Source organism: Magnolia sinica, chromosome 7 (genome assembly GCF_029962835.1).
Source record: "Magnolia sinica isolate HGM2019 chromosome 7, MsV1, whole genome shotgun sequence".
Taxonomy (NCBI): Eukaryota; Viridiplantae; Streptophyta; class Magnoliopsida; order Magnoliales; family Magnoliaceae; genus Magnolia; species Magnolia sinica.
Window position 1 is genome coordinate 9606632 of NC_080579.1, and position 26776 is coordinate 9633407.

At 39.3% G+C, this 26776-nt stretch overlaps 1 protein-coding gene and 1 non-coding gene across 4 annotated transcripts in view; both read left to right on the top strand.

The window, feature by feature from the left end:
* Positions 1-26776, top strand: part of LOC131251025 (dihydropyrimidinase-like) — a 57194-nt gene that overhangs the window by 10319 nt on the left and 20099 nt on the right. Inside the window, exons 8-13 of one of the 3 annotated variants that reach the window (XM_058251475.1) lie at positions 41-119; positions 2911-2998; positions 3097-3137; positions 3249-3301; positions 4215-4371; positions 5771-6032. In XM_058251475.1, the coding sequence (XP_058107458.1) occupies positions 41-119; positions 2911-2998; positions 3097-3137; positions 3249-3301; positions 4215-4371; positions 5771-5962 (610 nt within the window). In that variant the 3' untranslated portion in view covers positions 5963-6032. Of the gene's footprint in view, positions 1-40; positions 120-2910; positions 2999-3096; positions 3138-3248; positions 3302-4214; positions 4372-5770; positions 6033-22861; positions 23095-23178; positions 23341-26776 lie in introns of those variants that run through there. The other 2 variants (XM_058251477.1, XM_058251476.1) reach the window with 2 other exon arrangements.
* Positions 10290-10363, top strand: TRNAN-GUU (transfer RNA asparagine (anticodon GUU)). Its single transcript has one exon. It is a non-coding gene; the product is annotated as a tRNA-Asn (tRNA).

Here is a 26776-nt window from a genome sequence, read left to right on the forward strand (position 1 = left end):
TTAAAGTTATGCAGCATCATGTGGTTGGTTCATGTGGTAGGTATTTGATGAGTCCTCCAATTAGGAAAGTGGGACATGACAAAGCCCTTCAAGCTGCCCTTTCAATGGGAATTTTGCAGGTATCTTTCTATTCTTAAGATTGCATGAAATGATCTATTACGCACACACCAGACACAACATGTAGGTTGTACAGAGAGACCTGACTGAAAAAATGTAGGTTGAATATAGTACCTCATAGAATGTCTATTTGTCAGGAATGATGCCTGTAACACATTCCAGAACAACAACAGAAAGCAAGGAGGCAGGATGCTAGTGTTGGACATAGGCCAGTGGGGCACACTCGTGGGCAATCACTAGTGAGTGGTTCCCGCGAGGTTTAGCCTCTTTTTGTTAATCATTTTTTTTTCCTTTAGTTTGAAGTTGAATTACAAATTCAACTTTAAATGAAGATTTAGATGAGGAGATAAGGATAAGGCCGGATAATCTCTGGTCTCATCCAAACTCCCCATCCTTCCCTATAAATGGGAAGATTTTCTCTCGATTAATACATCAAGCAACAACGACTACTAGAGCAAGATGGGTCTAATCACCCCTCTGATTCTACGGTATAGATGGCCTCAGATTATGATTTATTGCTTAGATCGTTGAAAGGACAAGCTAGATGGACAAATATCATTCTCTCATTTTTCTCTTTTTACTCTCGTTGTTGCTTGATGTATTATTCACGAGAGAACCTCTTCCCATTTATAGGGAAGGATAGGGAGTTTGGATGAGACCAAAGATTATCCGATGTTATCCTTATCTCCACATCTAAATCTTTAGCTAAGTGGGGGAGAAATGGCCCCTGTTTGAACACGGCTCGGCATGATCCCAACAGTTTAGCAATCATGCCTGAAATTCAGAATGGGGACGGCCTATGACCAACACAAACATTCCTGGATGAACGTGAACCAATATAGTAAAATTGGTGTTACCTGGGACTAGGCTCAATCCATTTATTTACAGGCCTTGTATAAGTCCCAGGCCCAACCCTTGATCCTAGGAGTCAAGCATGTTACTGGCCTGTGGTGAGCTAGGTTCAAGAGCTCAACAAGCAAAATCCCAACCCACCCTTATTTGAGGTCACTGGACTCACTACATAGATGTGATATGAGTCAATGGGTCATCTCCTCTAAATGCCACTTTTCTTAGGGGGTCATCTCCTCTAAATGCAACATTGCAACTTCTCATAAGTCAAACCTGTCTGTAATAAGATTTTCCACCAATATCCTTCTGTCTTTGAAAGTAATTGCATGCCTAAAAAATGCTTAGACTTGGTTTTCAGGATTGCTGTTTTCTGGACTGGTCTCAGGTTTTTTCCCCTTAGGGCTCGTTTGGATGGTGGTAAATGGTTTAAGTTGTAAGTGATTTACTAGTAAATCACTTAAAGGATGTAAATGATTTGCAGCCTGTTTGTTTGGCTTTAAGTTGTAAATGATTTACTAGTAAATCATTTACAGTGTTTGGATAGCCTGTAAATGGTAAATGAAATCTGCTTTATAGGCTTTAATTCAAAAAAATAGAGTCGTTGCCATCTCCTCATTCACTAGTAAATGAAAACTCACCTTTTTACTGGTAAATGAGAAGGGGGCTTTGCTAGTAAATCATTTACAACTAGTAAATGACTTACTAGCAAATTAGAGCATCCAAACACAAGTAGTAAATGATTTTCTAGCAAATCATTTACTACTTGCCCCATTTACCACCATCCAAACGATCCCTTAAGGTCTGCTTGAGGTGAGGGATTTGCGAAACCCATGGATTTCCCTTTTTTTTTTCTTGGTTCGGGATTTACCAATCACAAATTTGTGGATTTGGGGCAAAAAAAAAAGGCTCAGTAAAATCTTTAAAATGAGAGATTCTTTCAAAAGAAAAAACATATATGGGAAGGTCTCACACACAAGTAGTTGGGGGTGTCAAGCCCACCATGCCATGGTGTATATATAATTGTATGGCATGCAACCGGTCTGATATGGTTGCCCCATAATGAAAATTGGATGCTCCCCAAATCATGCCAATCCAACCATCAAGTGGGACCACCCTGTGAATTCCAAGGTTTTTGGGTGGTTGTCCATCGTATAGTATCATGTGGCCCACATTATGTTTGAATCAACATGATTTTTGGGCCATTCTATTTTCAACTGATAGGGCAACCCGGTTGGATGAATTGGATGTTGTATATGCACCATGGTGAGCCCCACATGCAACTTTGTTGCATGTTTTTTCATCTACAACTTGCATGTGAGACCCTCCAATTATGATATTTCCTTGCAATGAATGCCCTGCCATTGCAATAAAATCTCCCCAAATCTATGGATTTGTAGTTTGAATCCCAAATACTGGATTTTGGAATTTGCCAAATCCAAATACATGAATTGACTAGTTCATGGATATACCAAATTTCAATTTTCATTTCCTTGATCCCAAACAGGGCCTTCTGGTATAAGCACCAGCTACATTGTAATTAATCAACTTCATCATAGGCCTTTAGTATCATCATCTAGCACTGCCGCTGCCATAATCGCTTCTTGTATTACTACATTGCTTTTATGTATTAGAGGAATGCTAATTGCACCAGAGTTGAGGACGTGTAAAATGTTTACAAGATCCGGACCGCTCATCTACCCAACCATAGAATACTTGGACTGTCCCAAAAATCAAACTGGTTGGACGATCCTAATTACCCAATTTTGATACCCCTGCCCATATTTTGCTAGTTTCGATTAACATCGTCCGGCCTCATTTTGGGGGCGATGGTGCATACATGGTGAGGGCTGGAAGATGACTGCTTTTGTTCTGATTTCGAAGTGTTTGGCTGCCCAAAAAGTACTCAAATACCCATTCTCTCATAAGTTTTTAATTGACATGCAGCTTGTAGGAACAGACCATTGTCCATTCAACTCCAAACAAAAAGCTTTGGGCATTGATGATTTTCGGAAGATTCCAAATGGTGTCAATGGTATGTGTGAGTTTACTTCAATGCCCAGATTTGAAAAGAACTTTGTGTCATTCGACTTGTTAATTCTTGCATTATTTTTTAACATTCCGGGATTTCAGGTATTGAAGAGAGGATGCATCTGGTTTGGGATACAATGGTGGTAAGCAGCCTTAATTTGATTTGCAACTGGTTTGCTAAAATCAAATAATCCAATGTTTTTTTCTCTTGCTATAACTCAGCTTCTCTAAAAAAAACACTTGCTTTGGTGCAGGAATCTGGTAGAATATCAGTAACTGATTATGTGAAAATCACAAGCACTGAATGGTATGATTTCATTATGACCATGTCTCTGATGCCACATGCTAATTAATTGCATGGTGATGCACCATATCGGTAACGGGCACGACTTCGGTGGACCCCTGACTGTGGGGCCCATCATGATGTATGTGCCTTACGACCACGCTGTCCATCCATTTTGACAGCTCATTTTAGGGCATGATCCCAAAAAATGAAGCAGATCCAAATCTTAGGTGGACCACACCTGCCCACCATTAAAGACTATCCGACCTGTTGATAAGGTCACAAAGACCTGGATGAAGGGACCACACAAATATCAGCTTAATCCAAAACTCGTGGCCCACATAGGAATCCATTAAAGCCACACCCATAAGTAGCATAGTGATACCTTTATTTGTGATGTACATCTCAGTGCTTGTAATATGTTCATACATTGATAGATGTTTGCTAGCATTTATCATCCATGTTGCTTTCCCCTTGTTGCTTGCCTCTTGTTCATTGCTATGTTGTGATCAGTACTGTTCATCTACTAGATTCTACTATGGATGGGCCACAAGGAAAAAGTCCCACTGATCGAGATCTTCGCTATCCACAAAGGGGTTGTTAATGAATTAAAAAAAAATCTTGCACTTTTCATCACTTGTTTATGGATGTGAGGATCTTTCATCGAATCAGATTTTTCCACGTGGACCATACACCATGGAGCCTACTAGATGTACCATCTGGATTACCATGCACTGAGGCACAACGGTTGGCGTGTGGGGCCCACCATGTTGTTTGTATGACATTTCACCCATCCAACAAGGTTGTCCCACATGAAAAGGGATGCCCCAAAAATCAGCTCGATCCAACCAAGGAGACCGAAACTTTTGTGCATGCATGCATACATACACACATATTACACAAATATATTTACATTGATTACTTGAGTGAATCGCAGTGCCCGTATATTCAACATATACCCAAGGAAAGGAGCGATACTTGTCGGATCTGATGCCGATATAATCATTCTAAACCCCAATTCAAGCTTTGAAATAACAGCAAAGACACACCACTCAAGATTGGATACGAATGTCTATGAAGGGTGGAAAGGCAAGGTATGCAGAACACTCGAATACTTGAAATATGGCTCATGAAGCACCACATACTGATTAATTCTCTTCACTAGGAACTATTTCATCCCTGACACAAGCATATGTATTGTATTGTTAGTTCAATGCTCCAGGACTTGGATATGTGAGCCCCACCATGGATGGACCATACCTCAAAAATCTAGCCATCCAATCTGCCACCTTTTTTTTTTAGGTTTTGTCACTTGAATGTGATCAGTTGCTGTAATTCCTTTCTGGGTCTCATAACTATTTGAAGCCATGGATTTCAAAGGTTTCTTTTGTTCCATATGGGAAATAATTAGGGTCATATGGTCAATTTATAATCTGCCTATCAGATCACCAATCTGGATCTCAGAACAGTGGGTTCCACTAGTAGAAACTGTGGACCTAAGAGGATCATATGATTAGTCTTCATTACGCATCTTTTGCTTCTACACTGGATATTTTCTTAATGGTATTCAAAATATATAGTATAGATGGAGGAATATACAACTAGTTGTATGATGCAGCTAAGGATTTTTTATCTTCAAATAAAAATTTTCAAAACCTGCCAGTATTATTTTTTCTGTGTTTAAAGCTCAGAGCTTTGCTCATGTACATGCCAAACACGTGATAGGTCCAAGATCCAATCCATCCATCTTAAAGGCACCGATACATTGATGCCCTGACCCAAGAAGCAGTTTGATCCACTAGTCAGCTGGGCCACATTTTTCTAAACAAGGCTCTTCCTTCCACCTTTTCCAATACTGGAGCCCACATGATGAGTGAACCATATTCATTTTTGGGAAATCATGTAAATGGTCAGTCCATGAACATGAACTTTATTGCGCCTGTGTGTGCTTAGCAAGGCTCTAAAGCTCAGATCTCCTTCTTTTCTTTTCTTTTTTTCTTTTTTCTCTTTTTTTTTTTTTTTTTGTACCATACAACTAGTTGTATGTGATCATTCCTTTACAAGAAATATTGAAATAATATGGATTCTATATCCATCCCAACACGTTCTCAGTATTGCACCAGAAAATAGAAGTCCAAGCATGCCTTGAACCTTGAAGATGTAAACCATATGTGGAATTGCAAAAGGACCTTGTTGTGCATTGAGTATGAAGATCAGATGAATGGAAATTCTTGCTTCTGTTGTGTTGGTTTGGGGACCCAGCCCTACGAATTTGGTAATCCCAGTCCCATTAGAACACTGTGTATCAAAGTTCTAGTATATCACCCTGAATTCTAGATGCATCACAACTTAGTGGGGTCCACTGGTGCGCCCGATCACATTATCCAACACTTGGGACAATCTAGACGGTTGATCAATAAGGCCCACCTTATATAATTCTTACAAAAGACTCTAAGTTAGATTCTGAAATTTTCATTTTATTTTCATCTGCAGGGGAAAGTGGAAGTGACAATTTCAAGAGGAAGAATAGTATGGAAAGATGGTGAACTCAAGGTAGAGCCTGGCTCTGGAAGGTACATAAAAATGAGGCCTTTTGGTTTTATGTTTGATGGCATGGACAAGGTGGATGCTGCATATCTGTCTTCCCTCCGAGCCCCTGTCAAGCGATTCACAGTGGATGCCTGAGGTTACATGTATTTTATGAAAAGTATATACTAACAAATAAAACAAAGAGATACTACGAATTGTTAGTTTATTGGGTTGGCGACCCTGGCATTATGGCTATATATATATATATATATATAGTACTATTAGGTTGAGCTGTGTAGGCCCCACCGTGATATGCATCAAACATCTACCCCATCAGCCATATGCACCATTTCATGGTGAGCCACGGACTTAAAAATCAAGTCAATCCGTGACTTGGGTGGGCAACATCACATACAGCAGTTGAGAGGGGTTACCCTCCCATTAAAACATTCATAATCATTTATTGGACCCACTGAGATGTGGTTCACAAATCCAGCCCATCCAATGTGTGTGTCCCACTTGGATGAGGGGTAGGACCAAGTTTCAAGCGCATCCAAAACTCAGGTGGGCCCCACCAAGTGCTTTTATATGTTTTGGGCATGTCTTCACATGGTTTTAGATGGTATGGCCCACCTGAGTTCCGTGTACGGTTGATTTTTAGGTATCCCATAACCTAAAGGGGACCCATCAAATTCACGGTGTTGATGTTCATGTTTGACACACATCACAGTGGGGCCCACACAGCTCAACCTCATGGGAATTTCCCATGAGGTCTAGTTGTGTGGGCCCCACTGTGATGTGTTTTGAACATCTACCCCATTAGTCAGATGCACCATTCCATGGTAGGCCATGGGCTTAAAAATCAAGTTAATCCGTGACTTGGTTGGGCCACGCCACATACAACAGTTGAGAGGGGTTATCCTTCCATTAAAACCTTCGTAATAATTTATTGGGTCCACCAAGATGTGGTTCACAAATCTACCCCATCCACTGTGTGTGTCCTACTTGGATGAGGGGTCAGACCAAGTTTCACCCGCATCTAAAACTCAGGTGGGCGCACCAAGTGCTTTTATATGTTTTAGGGATGTTTTCACATGGTTTTAGATGACATGCTCCACCTGAGTTCTGTATACGGCTGATTTTTTGGATATCCCATGACCTAAAAGGGGCCCATCAAATATACGGTTTTGATGTTTGACACACATCATGGTGGGCCCTCATATTTCGACTTCATGGGAAGTTCCCATGAGGTCGACCTAACAGTGTCATTTCCCTCTCATTCCTTCTCTCACCGTCGTGTCTGGCCAGGCCCTGGTGCCACGGCTAAAACTCAGGATTGACTTTCTAAATATTGAATGGTATTGAATACGTGATTTTTAATCTCCATGTAAGCTGGAGTAGCTCAGTTGGCCAGAACGTGTGGCTGTTAACCACAAGTTCGAAGGTTCAAGCCCTACCTTTAGCGATATTTGGCCCATTCAAATTGTAGGAACCACTTAGTCTAGTATCCTGAATGTCTTTATAATCTTATAAATAGGTTGGATGAAAAATAAACATCACTGTGGGGCCTAGCAAGGTTTCAATGGTGGAAAGCATTATCCCCACTGTGGCATGATCCACTTGATCTTTGGATATGCTTCAATTTTGGGTTCAACCCCTTGAATTAGATGGAAAAAGGGATGGATGGCGTGGATAGACCACATATATTCAAGGTGGGCCCATGATGCAAGGACACTTAATGTGGATTGTCCATCATGTGGGCCTCACCTTTGATATGGGTCACTTAATGTGGATTGTCCATCATGTGAGCCTCACCTTTGACATGGGCCTTCCATCATGCAAGGCCACCTTGGGTGTGGGCTATTCATCATGGGTACCTTTGAGGCCAAAAATAAATTATCCATCATGTGGAGCCCACCATCAAAATAAATTGTCCATCATGTGGAGTCCACCTTTAATGTCCACCACCTATCATGTGGAGCCTACCTTTGATGTGGACCGTCCATTGTGTAGGCCGCACCTTTAAGGTGAATTGTCTACCTTAGAAGTGAGCTATTCATCATTAAGGGACAACCTTTTGTGGACCATCTATCATGTCAGGTTCACCTTGATATGGGTCATCCATCATGCGGGGTCCACCTTTAATGTCCACAACCTGTCATGTGGAACCTACCTTTGGTGTTGACTGTCCATCGTGTGGGCCCCACCTTTGAAGCGGGTCGTCTATCATATGAGGCCACTTTGGATGGGTGCCATTTATCATTAAGGCCGACCTTTGATGTGGACCAACCATTATGTGGGCCCATATTAACATGGGTCATTCATCATGTGGCCCACCTAATATGTCAATTGTCCATCACGTGGGCCCCTGCCTTCAATGTGAACCATCCATCATATGAGGACCACTTTAATATGGACTGTCCATCACATGGAAAGATGAGAGAGAATATGTAAGAGAGTGAGAAAGAGAGAAGTAGAAAAGTACCATGTTAAAAGGCAAGGAAAAAAAAACTTACATAGAGACAACTAGTTTTTGTATACACTCATTTCTGACACGCCTTTGTAGACTAATATGATGTTGCCATGTGTCGGTTCTACGTGCATAATTGCCTCACTAATTGTACTTATGCTTGAGGATATCTTTTACCCTTACCCTTCAGTGATATGCATCTCATTGTAAAGGTGGTGGCACGAAACCATACGTTGTGTAGCCCTAATTTGTGTAGCATGTGATTGAAGAAGTGTACTTGCTATAACTATAAAAGACCCACCGAGGCAAGGATTCTATCATAGATCCGAATATACTTGGAAAGGCTATCTCTCACAATCCTTTTAAAATTAGAGATCTTCCTAAAGACATTTGGAGTTCTCGTTGCGATTATGAATATTCGAAGGTCGAACCAATATTTGAGCAAATTAGAATCAATGGATTAGGCTATGATTTGGATCTAACGGGACTGATTCCATTGGTTCCACAAACATTCGCAGTCAGATCTCTTAAAATGGTCCACCATTAGACCGGATTCGTTGAGACAAACTTGAAAATGATTTCAAATATATGGAAATTATTGCAGCCATGCTAGCAAGAGATTTAAAAATGGTTTCAAATTTATGGAGATCTCTTATAGAAATAACATATAAAAAGTCGTAGCTACAAAGGATCTTGAACCAATAAAGAAACCTAGTGAGGGTTTTAATGCCCCTAGAAGCTATAAAAGGAGAATGTGATGAAGAGCTCTAGACCCATGCCAAATATAATTTATCTTTACATTTACTTTTACCCTTATCTTTATCTTAGCCTAGCCTAGTGTAGCATAGTTTTTAACCTCCTCTAATTCTAGCCAGTCATACTGTAGAACATCTAAGGTTTAGATTAGATCGCTACTGTCTAAGGCATTTTTGCAATACCGTAGGAATAGGATAAATATCCATAGCCTTTTGTTGTTGGATCTTGATCAATCGAGTGTCTACTTGGAAGATCAAACACTCTGGTCACATCTTCCTGACCATTCACGTAGATCGTTTGTCCATATGGATGGTGTAGGTATTTATCTCTTTTTAATTTTCTCTAGTTTTATTTATTACTTTATAATTATAATTATAATTAATTCATAAATCAATTTTAAAAAATAGGCAATATTTTTTGTTTATTTTATTTTAGTTTGTTTATCTTTATTCCTATGAGAAATATGCTTTAGTTGCAAATATTGGTGAAAGAACACATAAGGCAAAATTAATTCATTAGGAAGGACTAACCCCATATACTTCTATAAATTTCTTGATCGCTATTACAATCAATGACCGAGAAGGCAACTAAGTCCTAAAATTCAATCTTAAACGATCCATTTGAAACGCAGGGGGACACAACCATTCAATGAGGTGGGTGGGTGTGTGTGATGATGGGCCACAAGCTTAAAAATCAAGTCAACCTATGACTTGGTTGGGCCACACCACATATAATAGTTGAGAGGGGTTATCCTCTCATTAAAACATTCATAATCATTTATCGACTCCAAGATGTGGTTCACAGATCCAGATCATCCATTGTTTGTGTCCCACTTGGATGAGGGGTCAAACCAAGTTTCAGCCGCATCTAAAACTCAAGTAGGCCTACCAAGTGCTTTTATATGTTTTAGGTATGTTTTCACATGATTTTAGATGACATGATCCACCTGAGTTCTGTATACAGCTACATCGCCTAATGTTGATGTTTGACACACATCACAGTGGGCCCACATGGCTTGACTTCATGGGAAGTTCCCATGAGGTTGACCTCATAGTTTCATTTCCCTCTCATCGTCTCTGGCTAGGCGGGGTAGTATCTAATCCGCACACCATTCCAACGGCTACTTGAGTGGATTCCATGGGTGTCACCTTTTATCAATCATAACCATCGAAAAATTATTATCTTATAGTTAAAACTCAAGATTGCCTTTCTACATATTAAATAGTATTGAATACATGATCTTTAATCTCCATGTAAGCTGGAGTAGCTCAGTTGGCTAGAGCGTGTGGCTGTTAACCACAAGGTCGAAGGTTCAAGCCCTTCCTCTAGCGATATCTACGGGTATTTGCATAAGCAACTTTGCCTACATTAACCTTTGAATGGCCACATCGTCTTGACCGTTCCAGTAGATTGTCTGTCCATACGGATGGTCTAGGTATTTATCTTTTTATCTTTTTCCTTTAGCTTTATTTGTTACTTTGTGATTGTATTTAGAATTAATTCATAAATCAATAAAAAAAGGTATTATTTTTTGTTTCTTTTATTTTAGTATGTTCATCTTTGTTCCTATGAGAAATATGCTTTTAGCTACAAATATTGGTGAAAGAACAAGTCTTTAAAACATAAGGCAAAATTAATTCATTAAGAAGGACTAACCCCATCCTTCTATAAATTTCCTGATCGCTATTACAATCAATGATTGAGAGGACAACTAAGTCCTAAAATTCAATCTTAAACGATCCATCTCAATGCAGGGGGGCACATGCATTCAATCAATATTGAGTCGAGTATGACTCTGGCACGCCCGCACTTTCCTAATTGCACATGTAAACTGAATACAGGACCTCATTGGAACATGTGGCCTCATGTTTGATTTAATTGTGCAAACATCTTTCATCACATAAGTTATTTTTGCAAGGGTGCTTATGCATGTTTGGATACCACTAAATATAAGTTACTTTTTAACTTATTTTAAGTCATTAAGCTACTTGTTGCTTTTATGTTAAGTTGGTAAGCATCATTGTAAAAGTAAATTAATACTACAAACTACTTATCTCAATAACTTTTTCTTTTATAGCTTTCTGATTTATTTTCTACTTCTCTCTCTCTCTCTCAATCACAATCAAGGTCAGACGGAGGCTCTCTCTCACCATCCTTATCAAAGGAGGCCCCACATGATGGAATATCCCCATCGAATGTGGGGTCCACATGATGGACAATGCACATTAAAGGTGGGTTATGCATGATGGATGACCCCATATTAATGTGGGCCCACCTAATGAATAGTCTACATTAAAGGTTTACATGATGGACGATCCACATCAAGGGTGGGCTCTGTGTGATGGGCAATGAACATTGAAGCAGGGCTCCACATGATGGATGGCCTACATCGAGGTGGGCCTCAAATGATGGACGGTTCACATCAAAAGTTGGCCCTTAATAATGATGGCCTACATCCAAGGTGAGCCTTGTATGATGGACAAACCGCATTGAAGGTGGGGCCCACATGTTGGACAGTTCAATTGAAGATGGGGCCCACATGATGGATGGTCCACATTAAAGGTGGGCTTTACAAGATGGATGACCCACATTAAGATGGGCCCCACATGATGGACGGTCCACATCAAAGATTAGCCCTAATGTGTTGAGTAACCCACATCAAGTTGGGCACCACATGATGGATGGTCCACATCAAAGGTCAACCCTAATATGTTGAGTGGCCCACATCCAAGTCAGGCCCCACATGATGGACGACCCACATCAGAGGTGGGGCCCACATGATGGATGTTCCATAGGATGGGCTGTGGATATTGATGGTGAACCCCACATGATGGACAATAATATGATGGTGGGTCCCACATGATGGATGACTAACATCAAAGGTGGGCTCTACATAATGGACTATGCACCTTAAAGGTCGGCGCCTAGTGATGAATGGCACACATCTAGGGTGGGCCCTACATGATAGATGGTCCACATCAAAAGTGGGGCCTTCACAAATAAATAATCCACATCAAAGGTTGGCCCAAATGATGGACAGTGAATATGAGAGTGGACCAAACAAACTCGAGGGATAAATACTTAAGTGATACCTTTTAGATAATGAGTTATTTGTTTACCAAACAATCTTATTTACTAAATAAGTTAAAAACCAAGATAAGCTACTTACGACATAAGTAGCTTATCTAAAGTAACCTACAACCCAAACGCCCCTAAACTGAAGCTAAAAAAGTCACTTCTTGACTTACATAAGTAAAGAAAAAAAAAAAATAATAATAATAATAATTTATTGGGTGGCATCCAAACAGGCCCTAAATGTATATGACTATGGCAATTAGGTTGTGCAATCTTCTATTTTATAGCCCATCTATTCATATCTATATTGTGGAACACAATTTGGATGACTTAATACAAGTTAATTGCATGCCACATATACAATTTCTTAGTGCCTATGCATCAACTGCCAAACTGCCTGCCATAAATAGCAGTAGCTCATGCAATTTTGAGTGTAGTAATGTGAGAAAAAATTAATAAGACATAAGAATTACAATAAAATTAAGAGCAGTCTATAATAAAAACACTAAGTGTCTAAAGAATAATGAATGCCAAATATTTAAAATTGTATTTTCCTTTATTGAAAAACAATCATTCTAAAATCAACTTGATTTATTAGGCCACGTTATGGTGGGACACACCCAAAATGTGAAGTATAGACATGAGACATAACCCACAAATCCAATAGCTAGAAAATAAATGGTGAAGAAAAAAGTTGAACAAAACCATAGTACTAAACCATCTGCATAAGAGGAATAGACTAAAATAAGACTGAATACTCTTTGATCATAGCCATTTTCAACAATAACTAGATCATATATTCTCCTCATTAAATCAACAGTACTGACTACCTTAAACATGCTGTATATGTAAGTTGTGGACGACAGTAATAGAGGGATAGAGATGGGAGACTGCACTTCTCCAAGTAGATGTTTGTATGCCATCTTCCAAGTCCCAGTAGCCTTTACCAAGGCTACTTATGTGGGTAGAATTTTAACAATATTTGCATGTATATAATGAAGTGCACATGTGAGAAAATCAGAGCCTTTTATCAATTGGGCCTTCCCATTTTGGATAAAAATAGCTATTAAGAGTCATGCACAATTAAATGTTGAGGGCATGTGATAGATGGTGTAGATAAATTAACATAGTGGGAGTATAGAGAAAAAAGAGAGGAGATCACTGCCTTCTTCCTCTATGACTACATCAACACTCTAGATAAGGTGAAAATTAGAGCTAGGCATTGAGTCGAGTTGGACCGAGTTAGGGCTGACCCGACTGGAATTGGTTTTGAAATATGCTTGACCCGAACTCTCGACTCAACTCGGTTCCGAGTCCAGCATGCCTGAACCCGTCCGGATTTGGCATGGACTGATCTGGACCGAGTCCGACTCGGTCAAAACCGAATCAGTTCAAGTTGGCACCGATTCGGATAGAGAGAGAGAGAGAGAGAGAGAGAGAGAGAGAGAGAGAGAGAGAGAGAGAGAGAGAGAGAGAGAGAGGAGGAGGAGGAGGAGGAGGAGGAGGAGGAGGGTGATGGTGGTGGGTGGTTGTCGGGCTTGGAAGAGGAGGAGGATGAGGGAGGGAGATTGGGATCGGGTCGAAGTGGGTTCAGAGCCAGCATATAGGGTTAGAAATACTTAGAAATTAAAGTGTTTTTTTTTAAAAAAATAAATAAATTTATATATACTCAAATCTGAGTCAAGCCGGTTTTGGATTGAGTCGAGTTTGACCGGATCGAGTTTCGGGTTGAGTTATTGGGTAACTCAAACTCGACTTAGTTCGGACCGACTCACCCATTCGGTTCGGGTCGAGTCAGGTTTGAACGAGTCAGACGAGTCAAGTCAGGCGAGTCGAGTCATCCGGTGCCCAGCTCTAATGAAAATGAAAAAAATCCAAGGACTCATCACTTTGACAGGTAACCTCATGCAAGCCTTTAGACCTTTCAACAACTAAGCCAATTACCTAAGACTAACAATGGTTTGAAAGACATAAGCAATGGCCTTGCATTAAATAGGAGGGTCCTAACAGTGGCCTCATACTATCTGATTGCACTACCTAGTTTCTCCAAGCTGACGACCAAGGAAATTTGTGCTGACCCTTTATTTTTTCAGCATAATAGCTATGGGTGTTTTTGTCTGTGGTCTTCTCCATGTCTCAGGACAAGGCAATTGCTGAATTTTTTGAACTTCCTGAAATTATACAATACATGGACTTCAAAGCTATCAAGTCCTTGAAGAATCAAAACGTTAGCCCCGATCAATGTCCCGAATATTCTGAAGATAGATTATAATTATAAATTAGAAGTTTTATACATCATTTGCATCAATTTTTAAAAAAGAAATGATCAAGGGCTCATGTCAAACTACGACATGAATTATATTTTTATTTCTCAAATCAATCAAAACTTCTTGAAAAGGGATATTTGTGTGCAGATTGCTTACAATGGAGCTAAAGATCAACCAATACTGGATCCTATTCTAAGTTAGACATTTATAATAAACAATTGTATCCAATTAGAACTAAGAATCATGTGGTTGAAAGAGTGAGTTGGTACAAATTGAAGGCTTTCAAAAGGGCAAGAGAAAGGCCCAAAAGGGACGATAGAAGTAGTAAAAATAGACTTAATGATATATGATCTGTTGCATTGGAACTGTAGTTACGAGGAAACGAATTGTAGCCAAACAACATTTTGAATATATGGTCCAATACTGGGAAGCGCACCGAATTGATGTATAATGTATTTTGGGTTGTAATCTACTATATTCAACACTAACAACCTCCATCAATGTTGACATCACCAAGTTCTGTGGGTCCCACCATAATTATATCCACACCGTCCAACCATTTTTGGAGATCATTTTATGGTAATGGCCAAAAAATGAGGTAGATCCAAACCTCAAGTGGACCACACCACCAAAGGGAGTGGGGAACGAATGCTTGCCATTGAAGACTTCTTAGGAGTCATGGAAGTTTTAGATCAAGCTGATATTTGTGGATCACTCCAGGTTTATGTGACCTTATCTACAAGTTAGATGGCAAATAAACTTCGTGGTGAGCCTTAGGAAGGTTTCAACAAGGAGTGTCATTGTCCACACTGCTTTGTGGTGTGGTCCATTTGAACTTTGGATTTGCCACACCACAAAGCATAGATATAACACATGCCCTAAAATGATATAAAAAAATAGATGGACAGCATAGATATAACACATACATCTTGGTGGGTCCTACATAACTTAGTGAAGTCAACACACCACCCAAGTGGATATTGCCAGCATACCATGCAATCGGCTTCCACCAATAACTAGATAGCTTGAATTGGTGGCTATTGTCGGGAGCGGATTAGATGCAGCCCTCCGGACGGTGCCACATTTTCCGTGGGGCCCACCTTAATGCATGTATTCTTGCCATCACCCATTTTGCCATATTATTTTAGAGCATAAGCAAAATATATGAAGTAGACCTACACAACTTGCTAACATTGAGTGGAATTGTTACGACCCGTGCAATTCCATTTAATCTAATTCCTAGCTTTTCCATTCTTCCCAAACATTCAGTGGAATTGGCATAGGACCAAATGCAATTCCATCCCATCTAATTCCATGCGCCAAACACCCCCTTGGTATTAGATGGGCTTAGGTGGGATGGAATTGCATATGGTCCTGTGCCAATTTCACACCATGTTTGAGAAGAATGGAAAAGCTTGGAATTAGATCAGATGGAATTGCAGTGGTTCCGTGCCAATTTTACTCAATATTAGCAAGTTGTGTAGGTCTCACCATGATGTGTGGACTATATCCACACCGTCCACCCATTTTTTAAGGTCATTTTAGAGCATGGGCAAAAAAATCAGGTAGATCTAAAGATCAAGTGGACCCCACCATAGAAAGCAACGGGATTGAATACTTACCATTGAAAACTTCTTTGGGGCCACATAAGTTTTGGATCTGCCTCATTTTTAAGCCCATGCCATAAAATGAGGTTACAAAACAAATATCCAGTTTAGATACAACACATGTGTGTTATTCTCAGTAATTTCAAATGATGGTGGGTATATCTATTCAATATACCACCGTATTACAAACAAAGCATGGTATTAAGCTTATCCCATGGTAACAGGGGACAATCCCTGCCATAGGTAATAATTATGTTTTTTTTTAATCCCATCCCACCCGATCCTTCCAATGCCATGCCCCAAACACGCCCTTAGTTTGCATTTGATTGGACAGCTTATATGTGAGACACATTCGATGTAAACTAACAAGTCACCATTCTCTGCTTTATTGTAAAGAAACAATGCTAGAAGGGTAGTAATGTAAATTTTCTCTGAAAAAACACCACCGCCTGGGAAAATGCAATCATCTTCGGGTAGGGTTGAAAGATGGGACCGGCGGGTTGGGTCGGGTTGGTGCTTAATCCTATCCCAACCCAAAGTTCTTGTACCTCAACCCTAACCCAACCCAACCCAACCTCGGGCTGGGAATTCTCGACCCAAGCCCAACCCAAGCGGGCTCGGTCGGGTTGGTCGAGTTGATCGGGTGGATACGTAATAATATTTTCATTATTACATTAGTCTATTGTATTTCAATACATGTCTTATTTTTTGTATCTATAATTTTATTAATTATATAGGTAGTTATTTATAGTACAGGACTTCATTTTTTCTAAACAAACGAGTTAAAATATAAGACAACTATTTCTTTAAAAGTCATGCTTTATAGCACGCAATCTATTTGGGAGAGAAAAATCTGACATATCTTATTTACGATAAGTCATAAAAAATGATGTAGACCAATGAGACCCAACAACACTGGAATTTCCTATGCCTTCTTCAACACAAATGATCCACACTATTATAATTTATTAGTAACTTATATATTGATCGGGTTAAGGTTGGGTCAGGCAACCCAAGACCTCAACCCGAGCCCGACCCAAGTTTTATTGGGTTGGTGTTTGTATAATACAAGCCTAAGATCGGACTCAATACATCCTACCCAAGCCCAACGCAATGTCGGGTCAATCACGGGTCGGTCGGGTTGAACCCGCCCAACTTTCAGCCCTATCTTCGAGGCACTAATTGGTAAAATCCAAATCCGGGGAATTTTGCCATGTACACGGTGCAATGCACGTCACGGAAGTGGATTAGGTGTTACCCATACCTATGGGGCCCACCTTGAATATTTGTTGTATATCAATGCCGTCCATTCATTTATCCAGCCCATTTTATGAAAACAAATCCAAATCTCAGATGGACCCACCACTGGAAAAGGTCATTATTGAGTGCCTCACCATTAAAATTTCTAAAAAGCATATCCTAAGGTTTTCGTAATGTTTATTTTCTATCCAACCTATTGATGATATGAAGAAAAACTTGATGAAAGTAAAATACAAAGATAAGATTGATTCAAAACTATTGTGGCCACAAAAAGTTTTTATTAGTCATTTGTCGCTATTTTCAGTGATATGGTCCACCTAAGATTTTGATCTTCTAATCGACTCCTAAAATAATATGTAAAAACAGATGGACGGCTTGGATATGCAAAAAAAAATATATTAAGGTGGCCCTATGCGGTTAGGGTAACACCCAATAACAGCTAATTTGCTTTCCTGGGAAAGTTATAAGAAAAATTGACGATGGTAAACTCCACCTTTTACCAGCGTCTTTTATATACCCTCCGAAACTTACTTTTTTGAGACTAAACTACCGTCTCTTTTCTGGATGAAAATACCCCTGCTTTTAAGCCCATTATCTGTAACTAGTTTGCCTCTCCCCACTTCTACAAAACCCCTTTCTTTGGACAAAAATACCCTTGCCTTGGATCGCACCATCCTCTCCACTTCTACAAAACTCCTTTCTTTGGATGAAAATACCGTTGCCTTAGATTGCACTGTCCTCTCCACTTCTGCAAAACCACATTTTCTGGATTATTCTCTCCTCTTCATACAACAACTTTTTCTGAATTTTTTTGTATATGGTGCCTCCATTAAAGAAAGCATGCACCACAGGCATATTTTAATAAATTATCCTAAACTGAGTAAATTTTTTGTGGGCCATTGAAGTGTTTAATCAAGCTTATATATAGGTTTTTGGTTCATCCATGTCTACATCATCCCATGAACACGATGGATGACAAATAAAACATCATTGTGGGGCCTAACAAGGTTTCAACGGTGGAATCACTATTTCCCATGGTATGATCCACTTGATATTTGGATATGCTACAATTTTGGGCTCAAACCCTTGAATTAGATGGAAAAATGGATGGACGTCGTGGATAGTCCACATACATTCAAGGCGGGCCCAACTCAGTTAACTCAGTACAATACAAGCGTACGAAGCAATCTGATTTCCAATTTGCGAGAGTTCTCGGTCCATTTGACCTACTTCTCGGCAATATGCTTGAGTCGTCGGTGAAATTGCTGATGCATGATTGGTGAAATTTCACAAACAATTCATGAATTTGACAAAAAAATCATAAAAATATGACTAGGAACTTCCACAAATTAATGTAAGGTAATGCTTGGTAAGTTTCATGAACTGCTCGGTTAGCTTCACTGAAGTACTCGTTGAATTCATGTGAAGCTTGCTCAATTACATGTCAGGCTCGTTCAATTTCATGTTATCCTCGCTGAATTTCAAGTTTGCCTCGCTTAATTTCATTCTAGGCTCGTTCAATTTCATATTAGGATGGTTTAATTCATTTGAAGCTCGCTCAAATTGATGTTAGCCTCGCTCAATTTGATGTTAACCTCGCTTCATTTCATCTTAGCCTCACTCAATTTCAAGTTAGGGTCATTCAATTTCATGTTAGGCTCGTTGCTTGTTTTATTTCCTTTGAAGCTCACTCAATTTCATGTTTGTCTCTCTCAATTTCAAGTTAGGCTCGTTCAATTTCTTTTTAGTTTCATGTTCACCTCACTCGAATTCTTTTGAGGCTCGTTGAATTTCATGTTTGCCTCGCTCAAATTCCTTTGAGGATCATTGAATTTCATGTTTGCCTCGCTAAATTTCCTTTGATGCTCGTTGAATTGCATATTTGCCTCGCTAAATTTCATGTTTGTCTTATTGAATTGCACATTTGCCTCGCTAAATTTTATATTTGCTTCACTGAATTTCATATTTGCCTCGCTGAATTTTCAGTTTGCATCGTTGAATTTTCAGTTGCCTCGCTGAATTTCATGTTTGCCTCGCTCAATTTCCTTTGATGCTCGTTGAATTGCATCTTTACCTCGTTGAATTATACGTTTGCCTCACTCAATTTCATGTTTGCCTCGCCGAATTGCACGTTTACCTCGCTGAATTTTATATTTGCCTCACTAATTTTCATGTTTGCCTTATTGAATTTCTAGTTTGCCTCACTCAATTTCATGTTTGCCTCGCTCAATTTCCTTTGATGCTCGTTGAATTGCATCTTTACCTCGTTGAAATACACGTTTGCCTCGCTCAATTTCATGTTTGCCTCGCTGAATTGCACGTTTGCCTAGCTGAATTTTATATTTGCCTTACTAAATTTCATGTTTGCCTCGTTGAATTTTCAGTTTGCCTCACTGAATTTCATGTTTACCTCACTCAATTTCCTTTGATATTCATTTAATTTCATGTTTGTCTCACTGAATTTTCAGTTTGTCTCGCTCAATTTCATGTTTGTCTCGCATGATTTTCATTTTGCCACGCTGAATTTCATGTTTGCCTTATTGAATTTCCAGTTTGCCTCGCTGAATTTCTAGTTTGCCTCGCTCAAGTTCTAATTTGCCTCGCTGAATTTCTAGTTGCCTTACTGAATTTCATGTTTGCCTCGCTCAATTTCCAGTTTGCCTCGCTCAACTTTTAGTTCGCATTACTGGATTTCCAGTTCACCTTGCTCAAGTTCCAATTTGGCTTGCTCAAGTTCCAATTTACCTCGCTCAAGTTTCAGTTTGCCTTGCTCAATTTGCCGTTTGCCTCGTTGCATTTCCTTTGATGCTCGTTGAATTGCATATTTGTCTCGCTCAATTTCCTTTGATCCTTGTTGAATTCCCAATTTGCCTCACTCAATTTCCAGTTTGCCTCACTCAACTTCTAGTTTGCCTCGCGATGATTGACCTAAGTGCCTAATTCGAGCCCATTTTCAACTTTTACATGCCCTAAATTACCTTTGCACATGTGAACTTAAAATGTTCCACTTAAAGGAAATTAATTAAATTAATTGAAAACACAAAATTTAGACCTTTCACCATTTTATTTTACTATAGAGAAAGTTATTGGAGAAAATAATAGTCATCTCCATGTTTTAAGTCTATATTATCATAGACTTGACTTGGAATTATAAGTCATTTCATGTTCTACTTGGGCTTTAATGCAATACAAGGACTTATCTGAAGCATGGGATAGGCAATAAAAGAGATAAGAATTGAGACTTTTCTTCTCCAATGACTATACTTTTCTACTTCTCGTGGATGCTAAATGAGTGAATAGTATTTCGCTATCACTATACAAGGACTTCTCTAAAGAATGGGACATGTTAGCTTCGTTGAATTTCATGTTTGCCCTTCGGAATTTCATGTTAGCCTTATTGAATTGCATGTTTACCTCGCTCAATTTCATGTTTGCCTCGCTTAATTTCCTTTTGATGCTATCTGAATTGCTTGTTTGTTTCGCTCAATTTTTAGTTTACCTCGCTTAATTTCCTCTTTACCTCGTTTAATTTCCAGTTTGCTTCGCTCAATTTCATGTTTGCCTTGCTCAATTTCATCTTTTACTCGCTCAATTTTCAATTTGTTTCGCTCAATTTCATGTTTATCTCGCTCAATTCCCTCTTTTACTTGCTCAATTTTCAAATTGCCTCGCTCAATTCCCAGTTTATCTTGCTCAATTTCCAGTTGGCCTTGCTTAATTTCATGTTAGCCTCGCTCAATTTCCTATGAGGCTCGTTGAGTTTCAATCCTAACCGAACATAATGACTACGCAACTTGACCTAGACTTATGTTGGCTCAATAGGGTTTAGGTCAAACTGAACCCAAGTTGCAGCCCTATTTCCTACAAGATAAGACAAACAATAATATAAATTGACTTGAACCTAAGTTGCGGTCCTATTTCCTACAAGATAAGACAAACAATAATATAAATTTGATATAAGATTATTACAAAATCAAACAATATATCTTTTGAGGCTTGTTGAATTTCATGTTAGCCTTGCTTAATTTCCCTTAAGGCTCGTTGAAAATCATGTTAGCCTTGCTGAATTTTATGTTTGCCTTGCTCAATTTTCCTTTGAGGCTCATTGAATTTCATGTTTGCCTCGCTCAATTTCTCTTGAGGCTTGTCGAATTTCATATTAGGATCGTTAAATTTCATAGGCATGTTAGGCTAGTTGAATTTCATTTTAGGGCCATTCAATTTCGTGTTAGGCTCGTTCCATTTCACATTAGGTTTGCTCAATTATCCATAGGTTTGCTCAATGGCTATGCTACCAATGGCAATCGTTGTTATAATCCATATTCATATATATTTAACTAAGGCCTTTGACTCTTTTTATGGCATTGGACGGTGACACTGTGGATAAGAAAGAGTTCTACGGTGGCTCCGTGGATATCACACTGCCACCACGATTGCAGAAGTATTTTCAAGTATATCTCATAAAGTAAGGGTATTATCGTATTCTAATAATATGTACGCACGATAATTGGTTTTGCATCGGAAGTAAAGTTTACGAGTACGCCCAAAAGCAGCTCGATAAAGGTGGGGTTCACGGCAGTAAAAAAGCTCAAGTTATGATCTTAAAAACATGATAAGGTAGGATTAGTGCACTAACACGTTCTAGTGCTCCAAGTTGCATCGAAGTTGTTAGATAGTCCGAACAATCAATCTGAACCATCCATTAATCCCAGAACAAATTCCATACTCTGCCAGAAAAACATCACACTGATCTGATGTTCTGATCCGTCAATGGTTTGGTCTTTTTTTCAACCATCCTTTTTCCAAGCCATGGATGGGATGGTTAAAATGGCCTAAAAAAGTGATTCTTCATAATCATAAGCTATCCACTGTGAACCATAATATTTTATGGATCAAATTGTTGAATGTACCTATTTTTTACAAATGATCCTCTCCGTTCATATTAAATTTCATTGACCAAATGGATATATATTTTTTCGGATCGAAGTTATACTTTCATGGTATCCCATAAAATGTTCATTTGACCTAATGAACGGTGTAGATCAATATAATAAACATTTTAAGCGTCCCAATGAAACTAGGAGCACAATAATTTATAATGCCACGAGAGCACCGGTGCATTTCTCCACATGACATCATGACGTCACTTCAGCAGCGAAACTCGCTACTGTCAGGTTCAGTAGATAATCCGCGTCCAGCTAATCCTCGTTGGGTTGCTCAACGTGTCAGTTCCTGATCCGCGTCCCCGTTAAAAAGATACGGTATCAAGTTCAACCGGTTGGACAACAAAGTGAAGTCCAACCATATGTAATATCTAATATATTAAGTTAATGTAAAATCCCAGACTTTCAATAGGTTTTAAAAACCACAAGGATCATATAATTAAAAAAAAAAATTATGTACTTATTTTTGGGGTTACATCATATAAAACGTTTATGTCCGTTGATTAAATATCAAAGAATTTGGCCATTATATAACTTTATAGTAATTATTTTTGTGATTATAATTATAATTAAAATTTATTGGACAGTTGTATTTGGTATAAACGTAAAATGTTTGAAGTTATTGGAGAGGTGGATCATGACTTACAGTCCAACTGATTGTACATAAGATATTTTCCATTAAAAAAAGCCGCGCCAAGAGTTCTCACTTCACTCTGCTTTGAAAGTAGCAATGGAAGCAGCAGCAGCAGAAGAGCTTCTCTCGTTCTCTTTCTCGTTGCGAGAAATATCATCAGATCGTAAATCTCTCCTCTCTCAAACCCTCAAAATGAATCGTCTCCTTCTCATCTCGATCGTGTTTCTCCTCTCCTTCACTCTCTTTACGATCTCCCAATCTCAGCAAATCCCAGAAGTAAGTAAGCCTTTCGGAAAATATCGTTTCGTGATAAATTCTCAATTTCTAGCGTTTTTTATAACATACGTATGAGATTTTCAGTTTTGCAGTGACGTCAGGTACGGTGACCTGAACTGCGGCCCGCACGTGTCGCCGTTGAAGATCTTGATCAAGGGCGGGACCGTTGTAAATGCTCATCATCAGGAGGTGGCTGATGTTTACATCGAGGATGGGATCGTCGTCTCTGTGGGGCCCAACATCAAGGTAAAGATCCTGCCCGTAGAATTTTCTTTCTTTCTTTTTCTATGAATTTAAGTCATTTCAGAAGTTTAGAGTGGTTACGTGAAACTAGATGTGAAAGAGAATTCATCATAAGATTTTCTTGAATTTCAAAGGAAGAGTTTAATGTGTTGGTGATGCATGTCGCCCCGATCTGTCTTAGTCTACACTGTTCAATCCCAACCGTTAAGATTGTTGGCCCTGTTTTAGATGGAGCATGTACTGAAATTCATACCAATCGGCAGATCCTAACCTTCTAGGGTGAAAATGGTGAGTGGTCCAACTTCCACAGTGAAAATTCAGATGCTGAGGATTGTTTGATCGGTGTGACGCGTTTAGATGCTTGTAAGTTCTTTTAAGTTGTAACTGACTTACAGGTGAAAGTTAGATATTGATAATTTTATTTAGAACTAAGTTGTAATTAAGTTGGTTTTTGTATTTGGGTGATATGTAAGTTATAAATAAGAAGTTAGATGAAAGGTAGACATTGGTAATTTTATCTAGACATAAGTTGTAAGTGACTTACCTATAATTAAGTTGGTTTTTGTATTTGGGTAATCTATAAATTATTTATATGTAAAAAGTTATATATTCACACCAAGTTGAGAATGAATATAAAATCATTTCAAAGTCTAATTAGCATATAAAAAAACTTAGAAAATTGTACATCATTTTGTAAGCTCATTTAGATGAATATTTAAGTCAATTCTTAGGATAAATCAATAATCAAGTGGGTGATAAAAGTGAACTCACGAATTTAAAAATATCCTGACATGGTCTAGCCACTATTGAGTACAAAACATTGAAGATAATGTTCGGATAGCAATTAAGTGAAATAAGGGGTAAAACAACATTAATAGTAATTAATTACGCATTAACTAAAGGAACAAAGAAGAAGACTGGAAATATAATTGCGGGAAAATGCATATTAGTGGTGAGCTAATGCTATCTACTCTTAAGGCAAGGAAGATTAAAGAGGACATTTGCATATATGTCAGTGTATTACATGTGAAATCTGGATCATTCTGTAAACCGAGAGGAGCTGAAAGCTTTTCTGTATTTGAGACAACCCAAAGGGGTTAAATATATAGAGATTACAGTCATCTATACAAGAAAAATAATAAAAGCAGAATCCTCTACCTATGGAAACAAACTATACAAGGTATACTACTATACAAGGTATGTGAGTCTGTCTAACATCCCCCCTCAAACTAATGCTAGTCATCGACAAGTAATAGTTTGCCAACTAGAAATGAGTGACGTGCAAAAGTGAGGGACTTGGTGAGAATGTCGGCAATCTGATCATGGGATGCAACATGTGGAAGAGAAATTAGCCCAGACTGAAATTTCTCGTTGATAAAGTGACAGTCAACTTCAATATACTTCGCTTGTTCATGAAAAACCGAGTTAGAGGCAATCTGAATAGCACTTAGATTGTCGACATGAAGTGGAGTAGGATTCTGCAGAGGAATGCCCAAGTCGGAAAGAAGTCCACGTAACCAGATAAGCTCACTACACGTAGCGGATATCGCCCGATACTCGGCTTCTGTGCTCGATTTGGAAACAATGACTTACTTCTTACACTTCCAAGAGATGAGAGAAGTGTCAAGAAAAACACAGTAGCCAGTGGTAGATCTTCGTGTGAGAGCGCAACCGGCCCAATTAGCATCCGAATAGGCACGAAGGTCCAAAGTCGCCGTGGAGGAGAAGAACAGTAATTGATCTAAAGTTCCACGTAGGTACCGTAGGATGCACAACACCGCAGTCATATGAAGAGTCTGAGGAGCAGAAACAAACTGACTGACGACTTGGACCGCGTAGGCAATATCAGGGCGAGTCATAGTTAAGTAAACCAGGCTCTCAACCAAACGGTGGTATGAGTCGAGTTGTGCAAGTAGATCATCATCATCACGGCCATATTGAACGTTAAGTTCTAAGGGAGTCTGAACTATCTTCTGATTCGTCAATGATGCAAAGGAGAGAAGATCCTTGGTATATTTACGCTGGCTGACCAGGATCCCACGTTTAGAACGTGAAATTTTTAGCCCAAGAAAGTATGTGAGATGGCCGAGGTCCTTCATTTTGAAGGAGGATTGCAGAACTTCCTTTAAAGCCGAGATGCCAGTAGCATCGCTACCAGTCAGGAGTAGGTTATCAACATAGACGAGAACAATGACAATTCCGCGAGTAGTGGTGCGTAAAAAAAAAGGATGGGTCATGACCACTTTGAGTAAAGCCAGCATCCGTAATAACATCGTGAAAGCGTTGGAACCATGCCTGAGGTGCCTGTTTGAGGCCATACAGGGCTTTCTTTAGGTGACATACTTTATTGTCAGGGATTAAGGAGCCAGGAGGAGGTTTCAAATATACTGTTTCTTGGAGGTCTCCATAAAGAAAAGCATCTTTCACATCCATCTGAGCAAGTGGCCAAGAGCGGACGGAAGATATTGCCAGAAGAGTACGAACAGTTTTCATCTTGGCCACGGCAGCGAATGTCTCATCGTAATCAATTCCGTATTCCTGTTTGTATCCCTGAGTGACAAGTCGAGCCTTGTATCGATCCAATGATCCATCAGACTTGAGCTTGACAGAATAAATCTATTTGCTACCAATTAGCTGTTGGTCAGCGGGTCGAGTGACAATGTCCCATGTATGATTATCATCTAATGCCGCAAGTTCTTCTGCTTCTAACAATCATGAGTGACTGCTTGAGAGTATGAAGTAGAAATAGAAACATATCCAGAGTAGCATTCATGGCAGACATGGAGCATATCAAGCTATCAGGTGCTCGATGTACACGATCGGAACGATTTATCGAGGTAGCTTCAGGATCTGCAACAGGTACAGTCGGTTCGGGTTGAGTAATAGTTGGTGGAGCTGTACGTGGTCGATGCGAGTAAACTTGCAACGGACGAGGGAGAGTACTCGAGGCAAAAGGAATATCAGGAAAGGTGGTTAGACTAGGAGATTTTGGGGCATACGGAGGAGGAAGAGATGAATGAAAGACAATATGTTCAAGAAAAACATGTCGTGAAATCCGAACACGACGTGAAACCAGATCATAACATCGAAAACCCTTCTGAGTTTCTTCAAATCCCAAGTACATATATTTGATCGATTTTGGAGATAGTTTGTTACGCTCACGTGAAGCCAGGTGAACATAACAGACACAACCAAAAACACGAAATGTGGAATATGTAGGAGGTAAGCCGTTGAGAACAAAGTATGGAGTTTTACTGTTAAGAACATTGGTTGGCATCCGGTTAATCAAGTAGACTGAATGTAACATTACTTTCGCTCAAAAAGAACGAGAAACACTCATAGCTGTCATCAGAGTGTTGGCAGTTTCAACAATATGACGATTTTTTCGTTCAGCCACCCCGTTCTGTTGTGGAGTATCAGAATAGGTGGTCTGATGAAT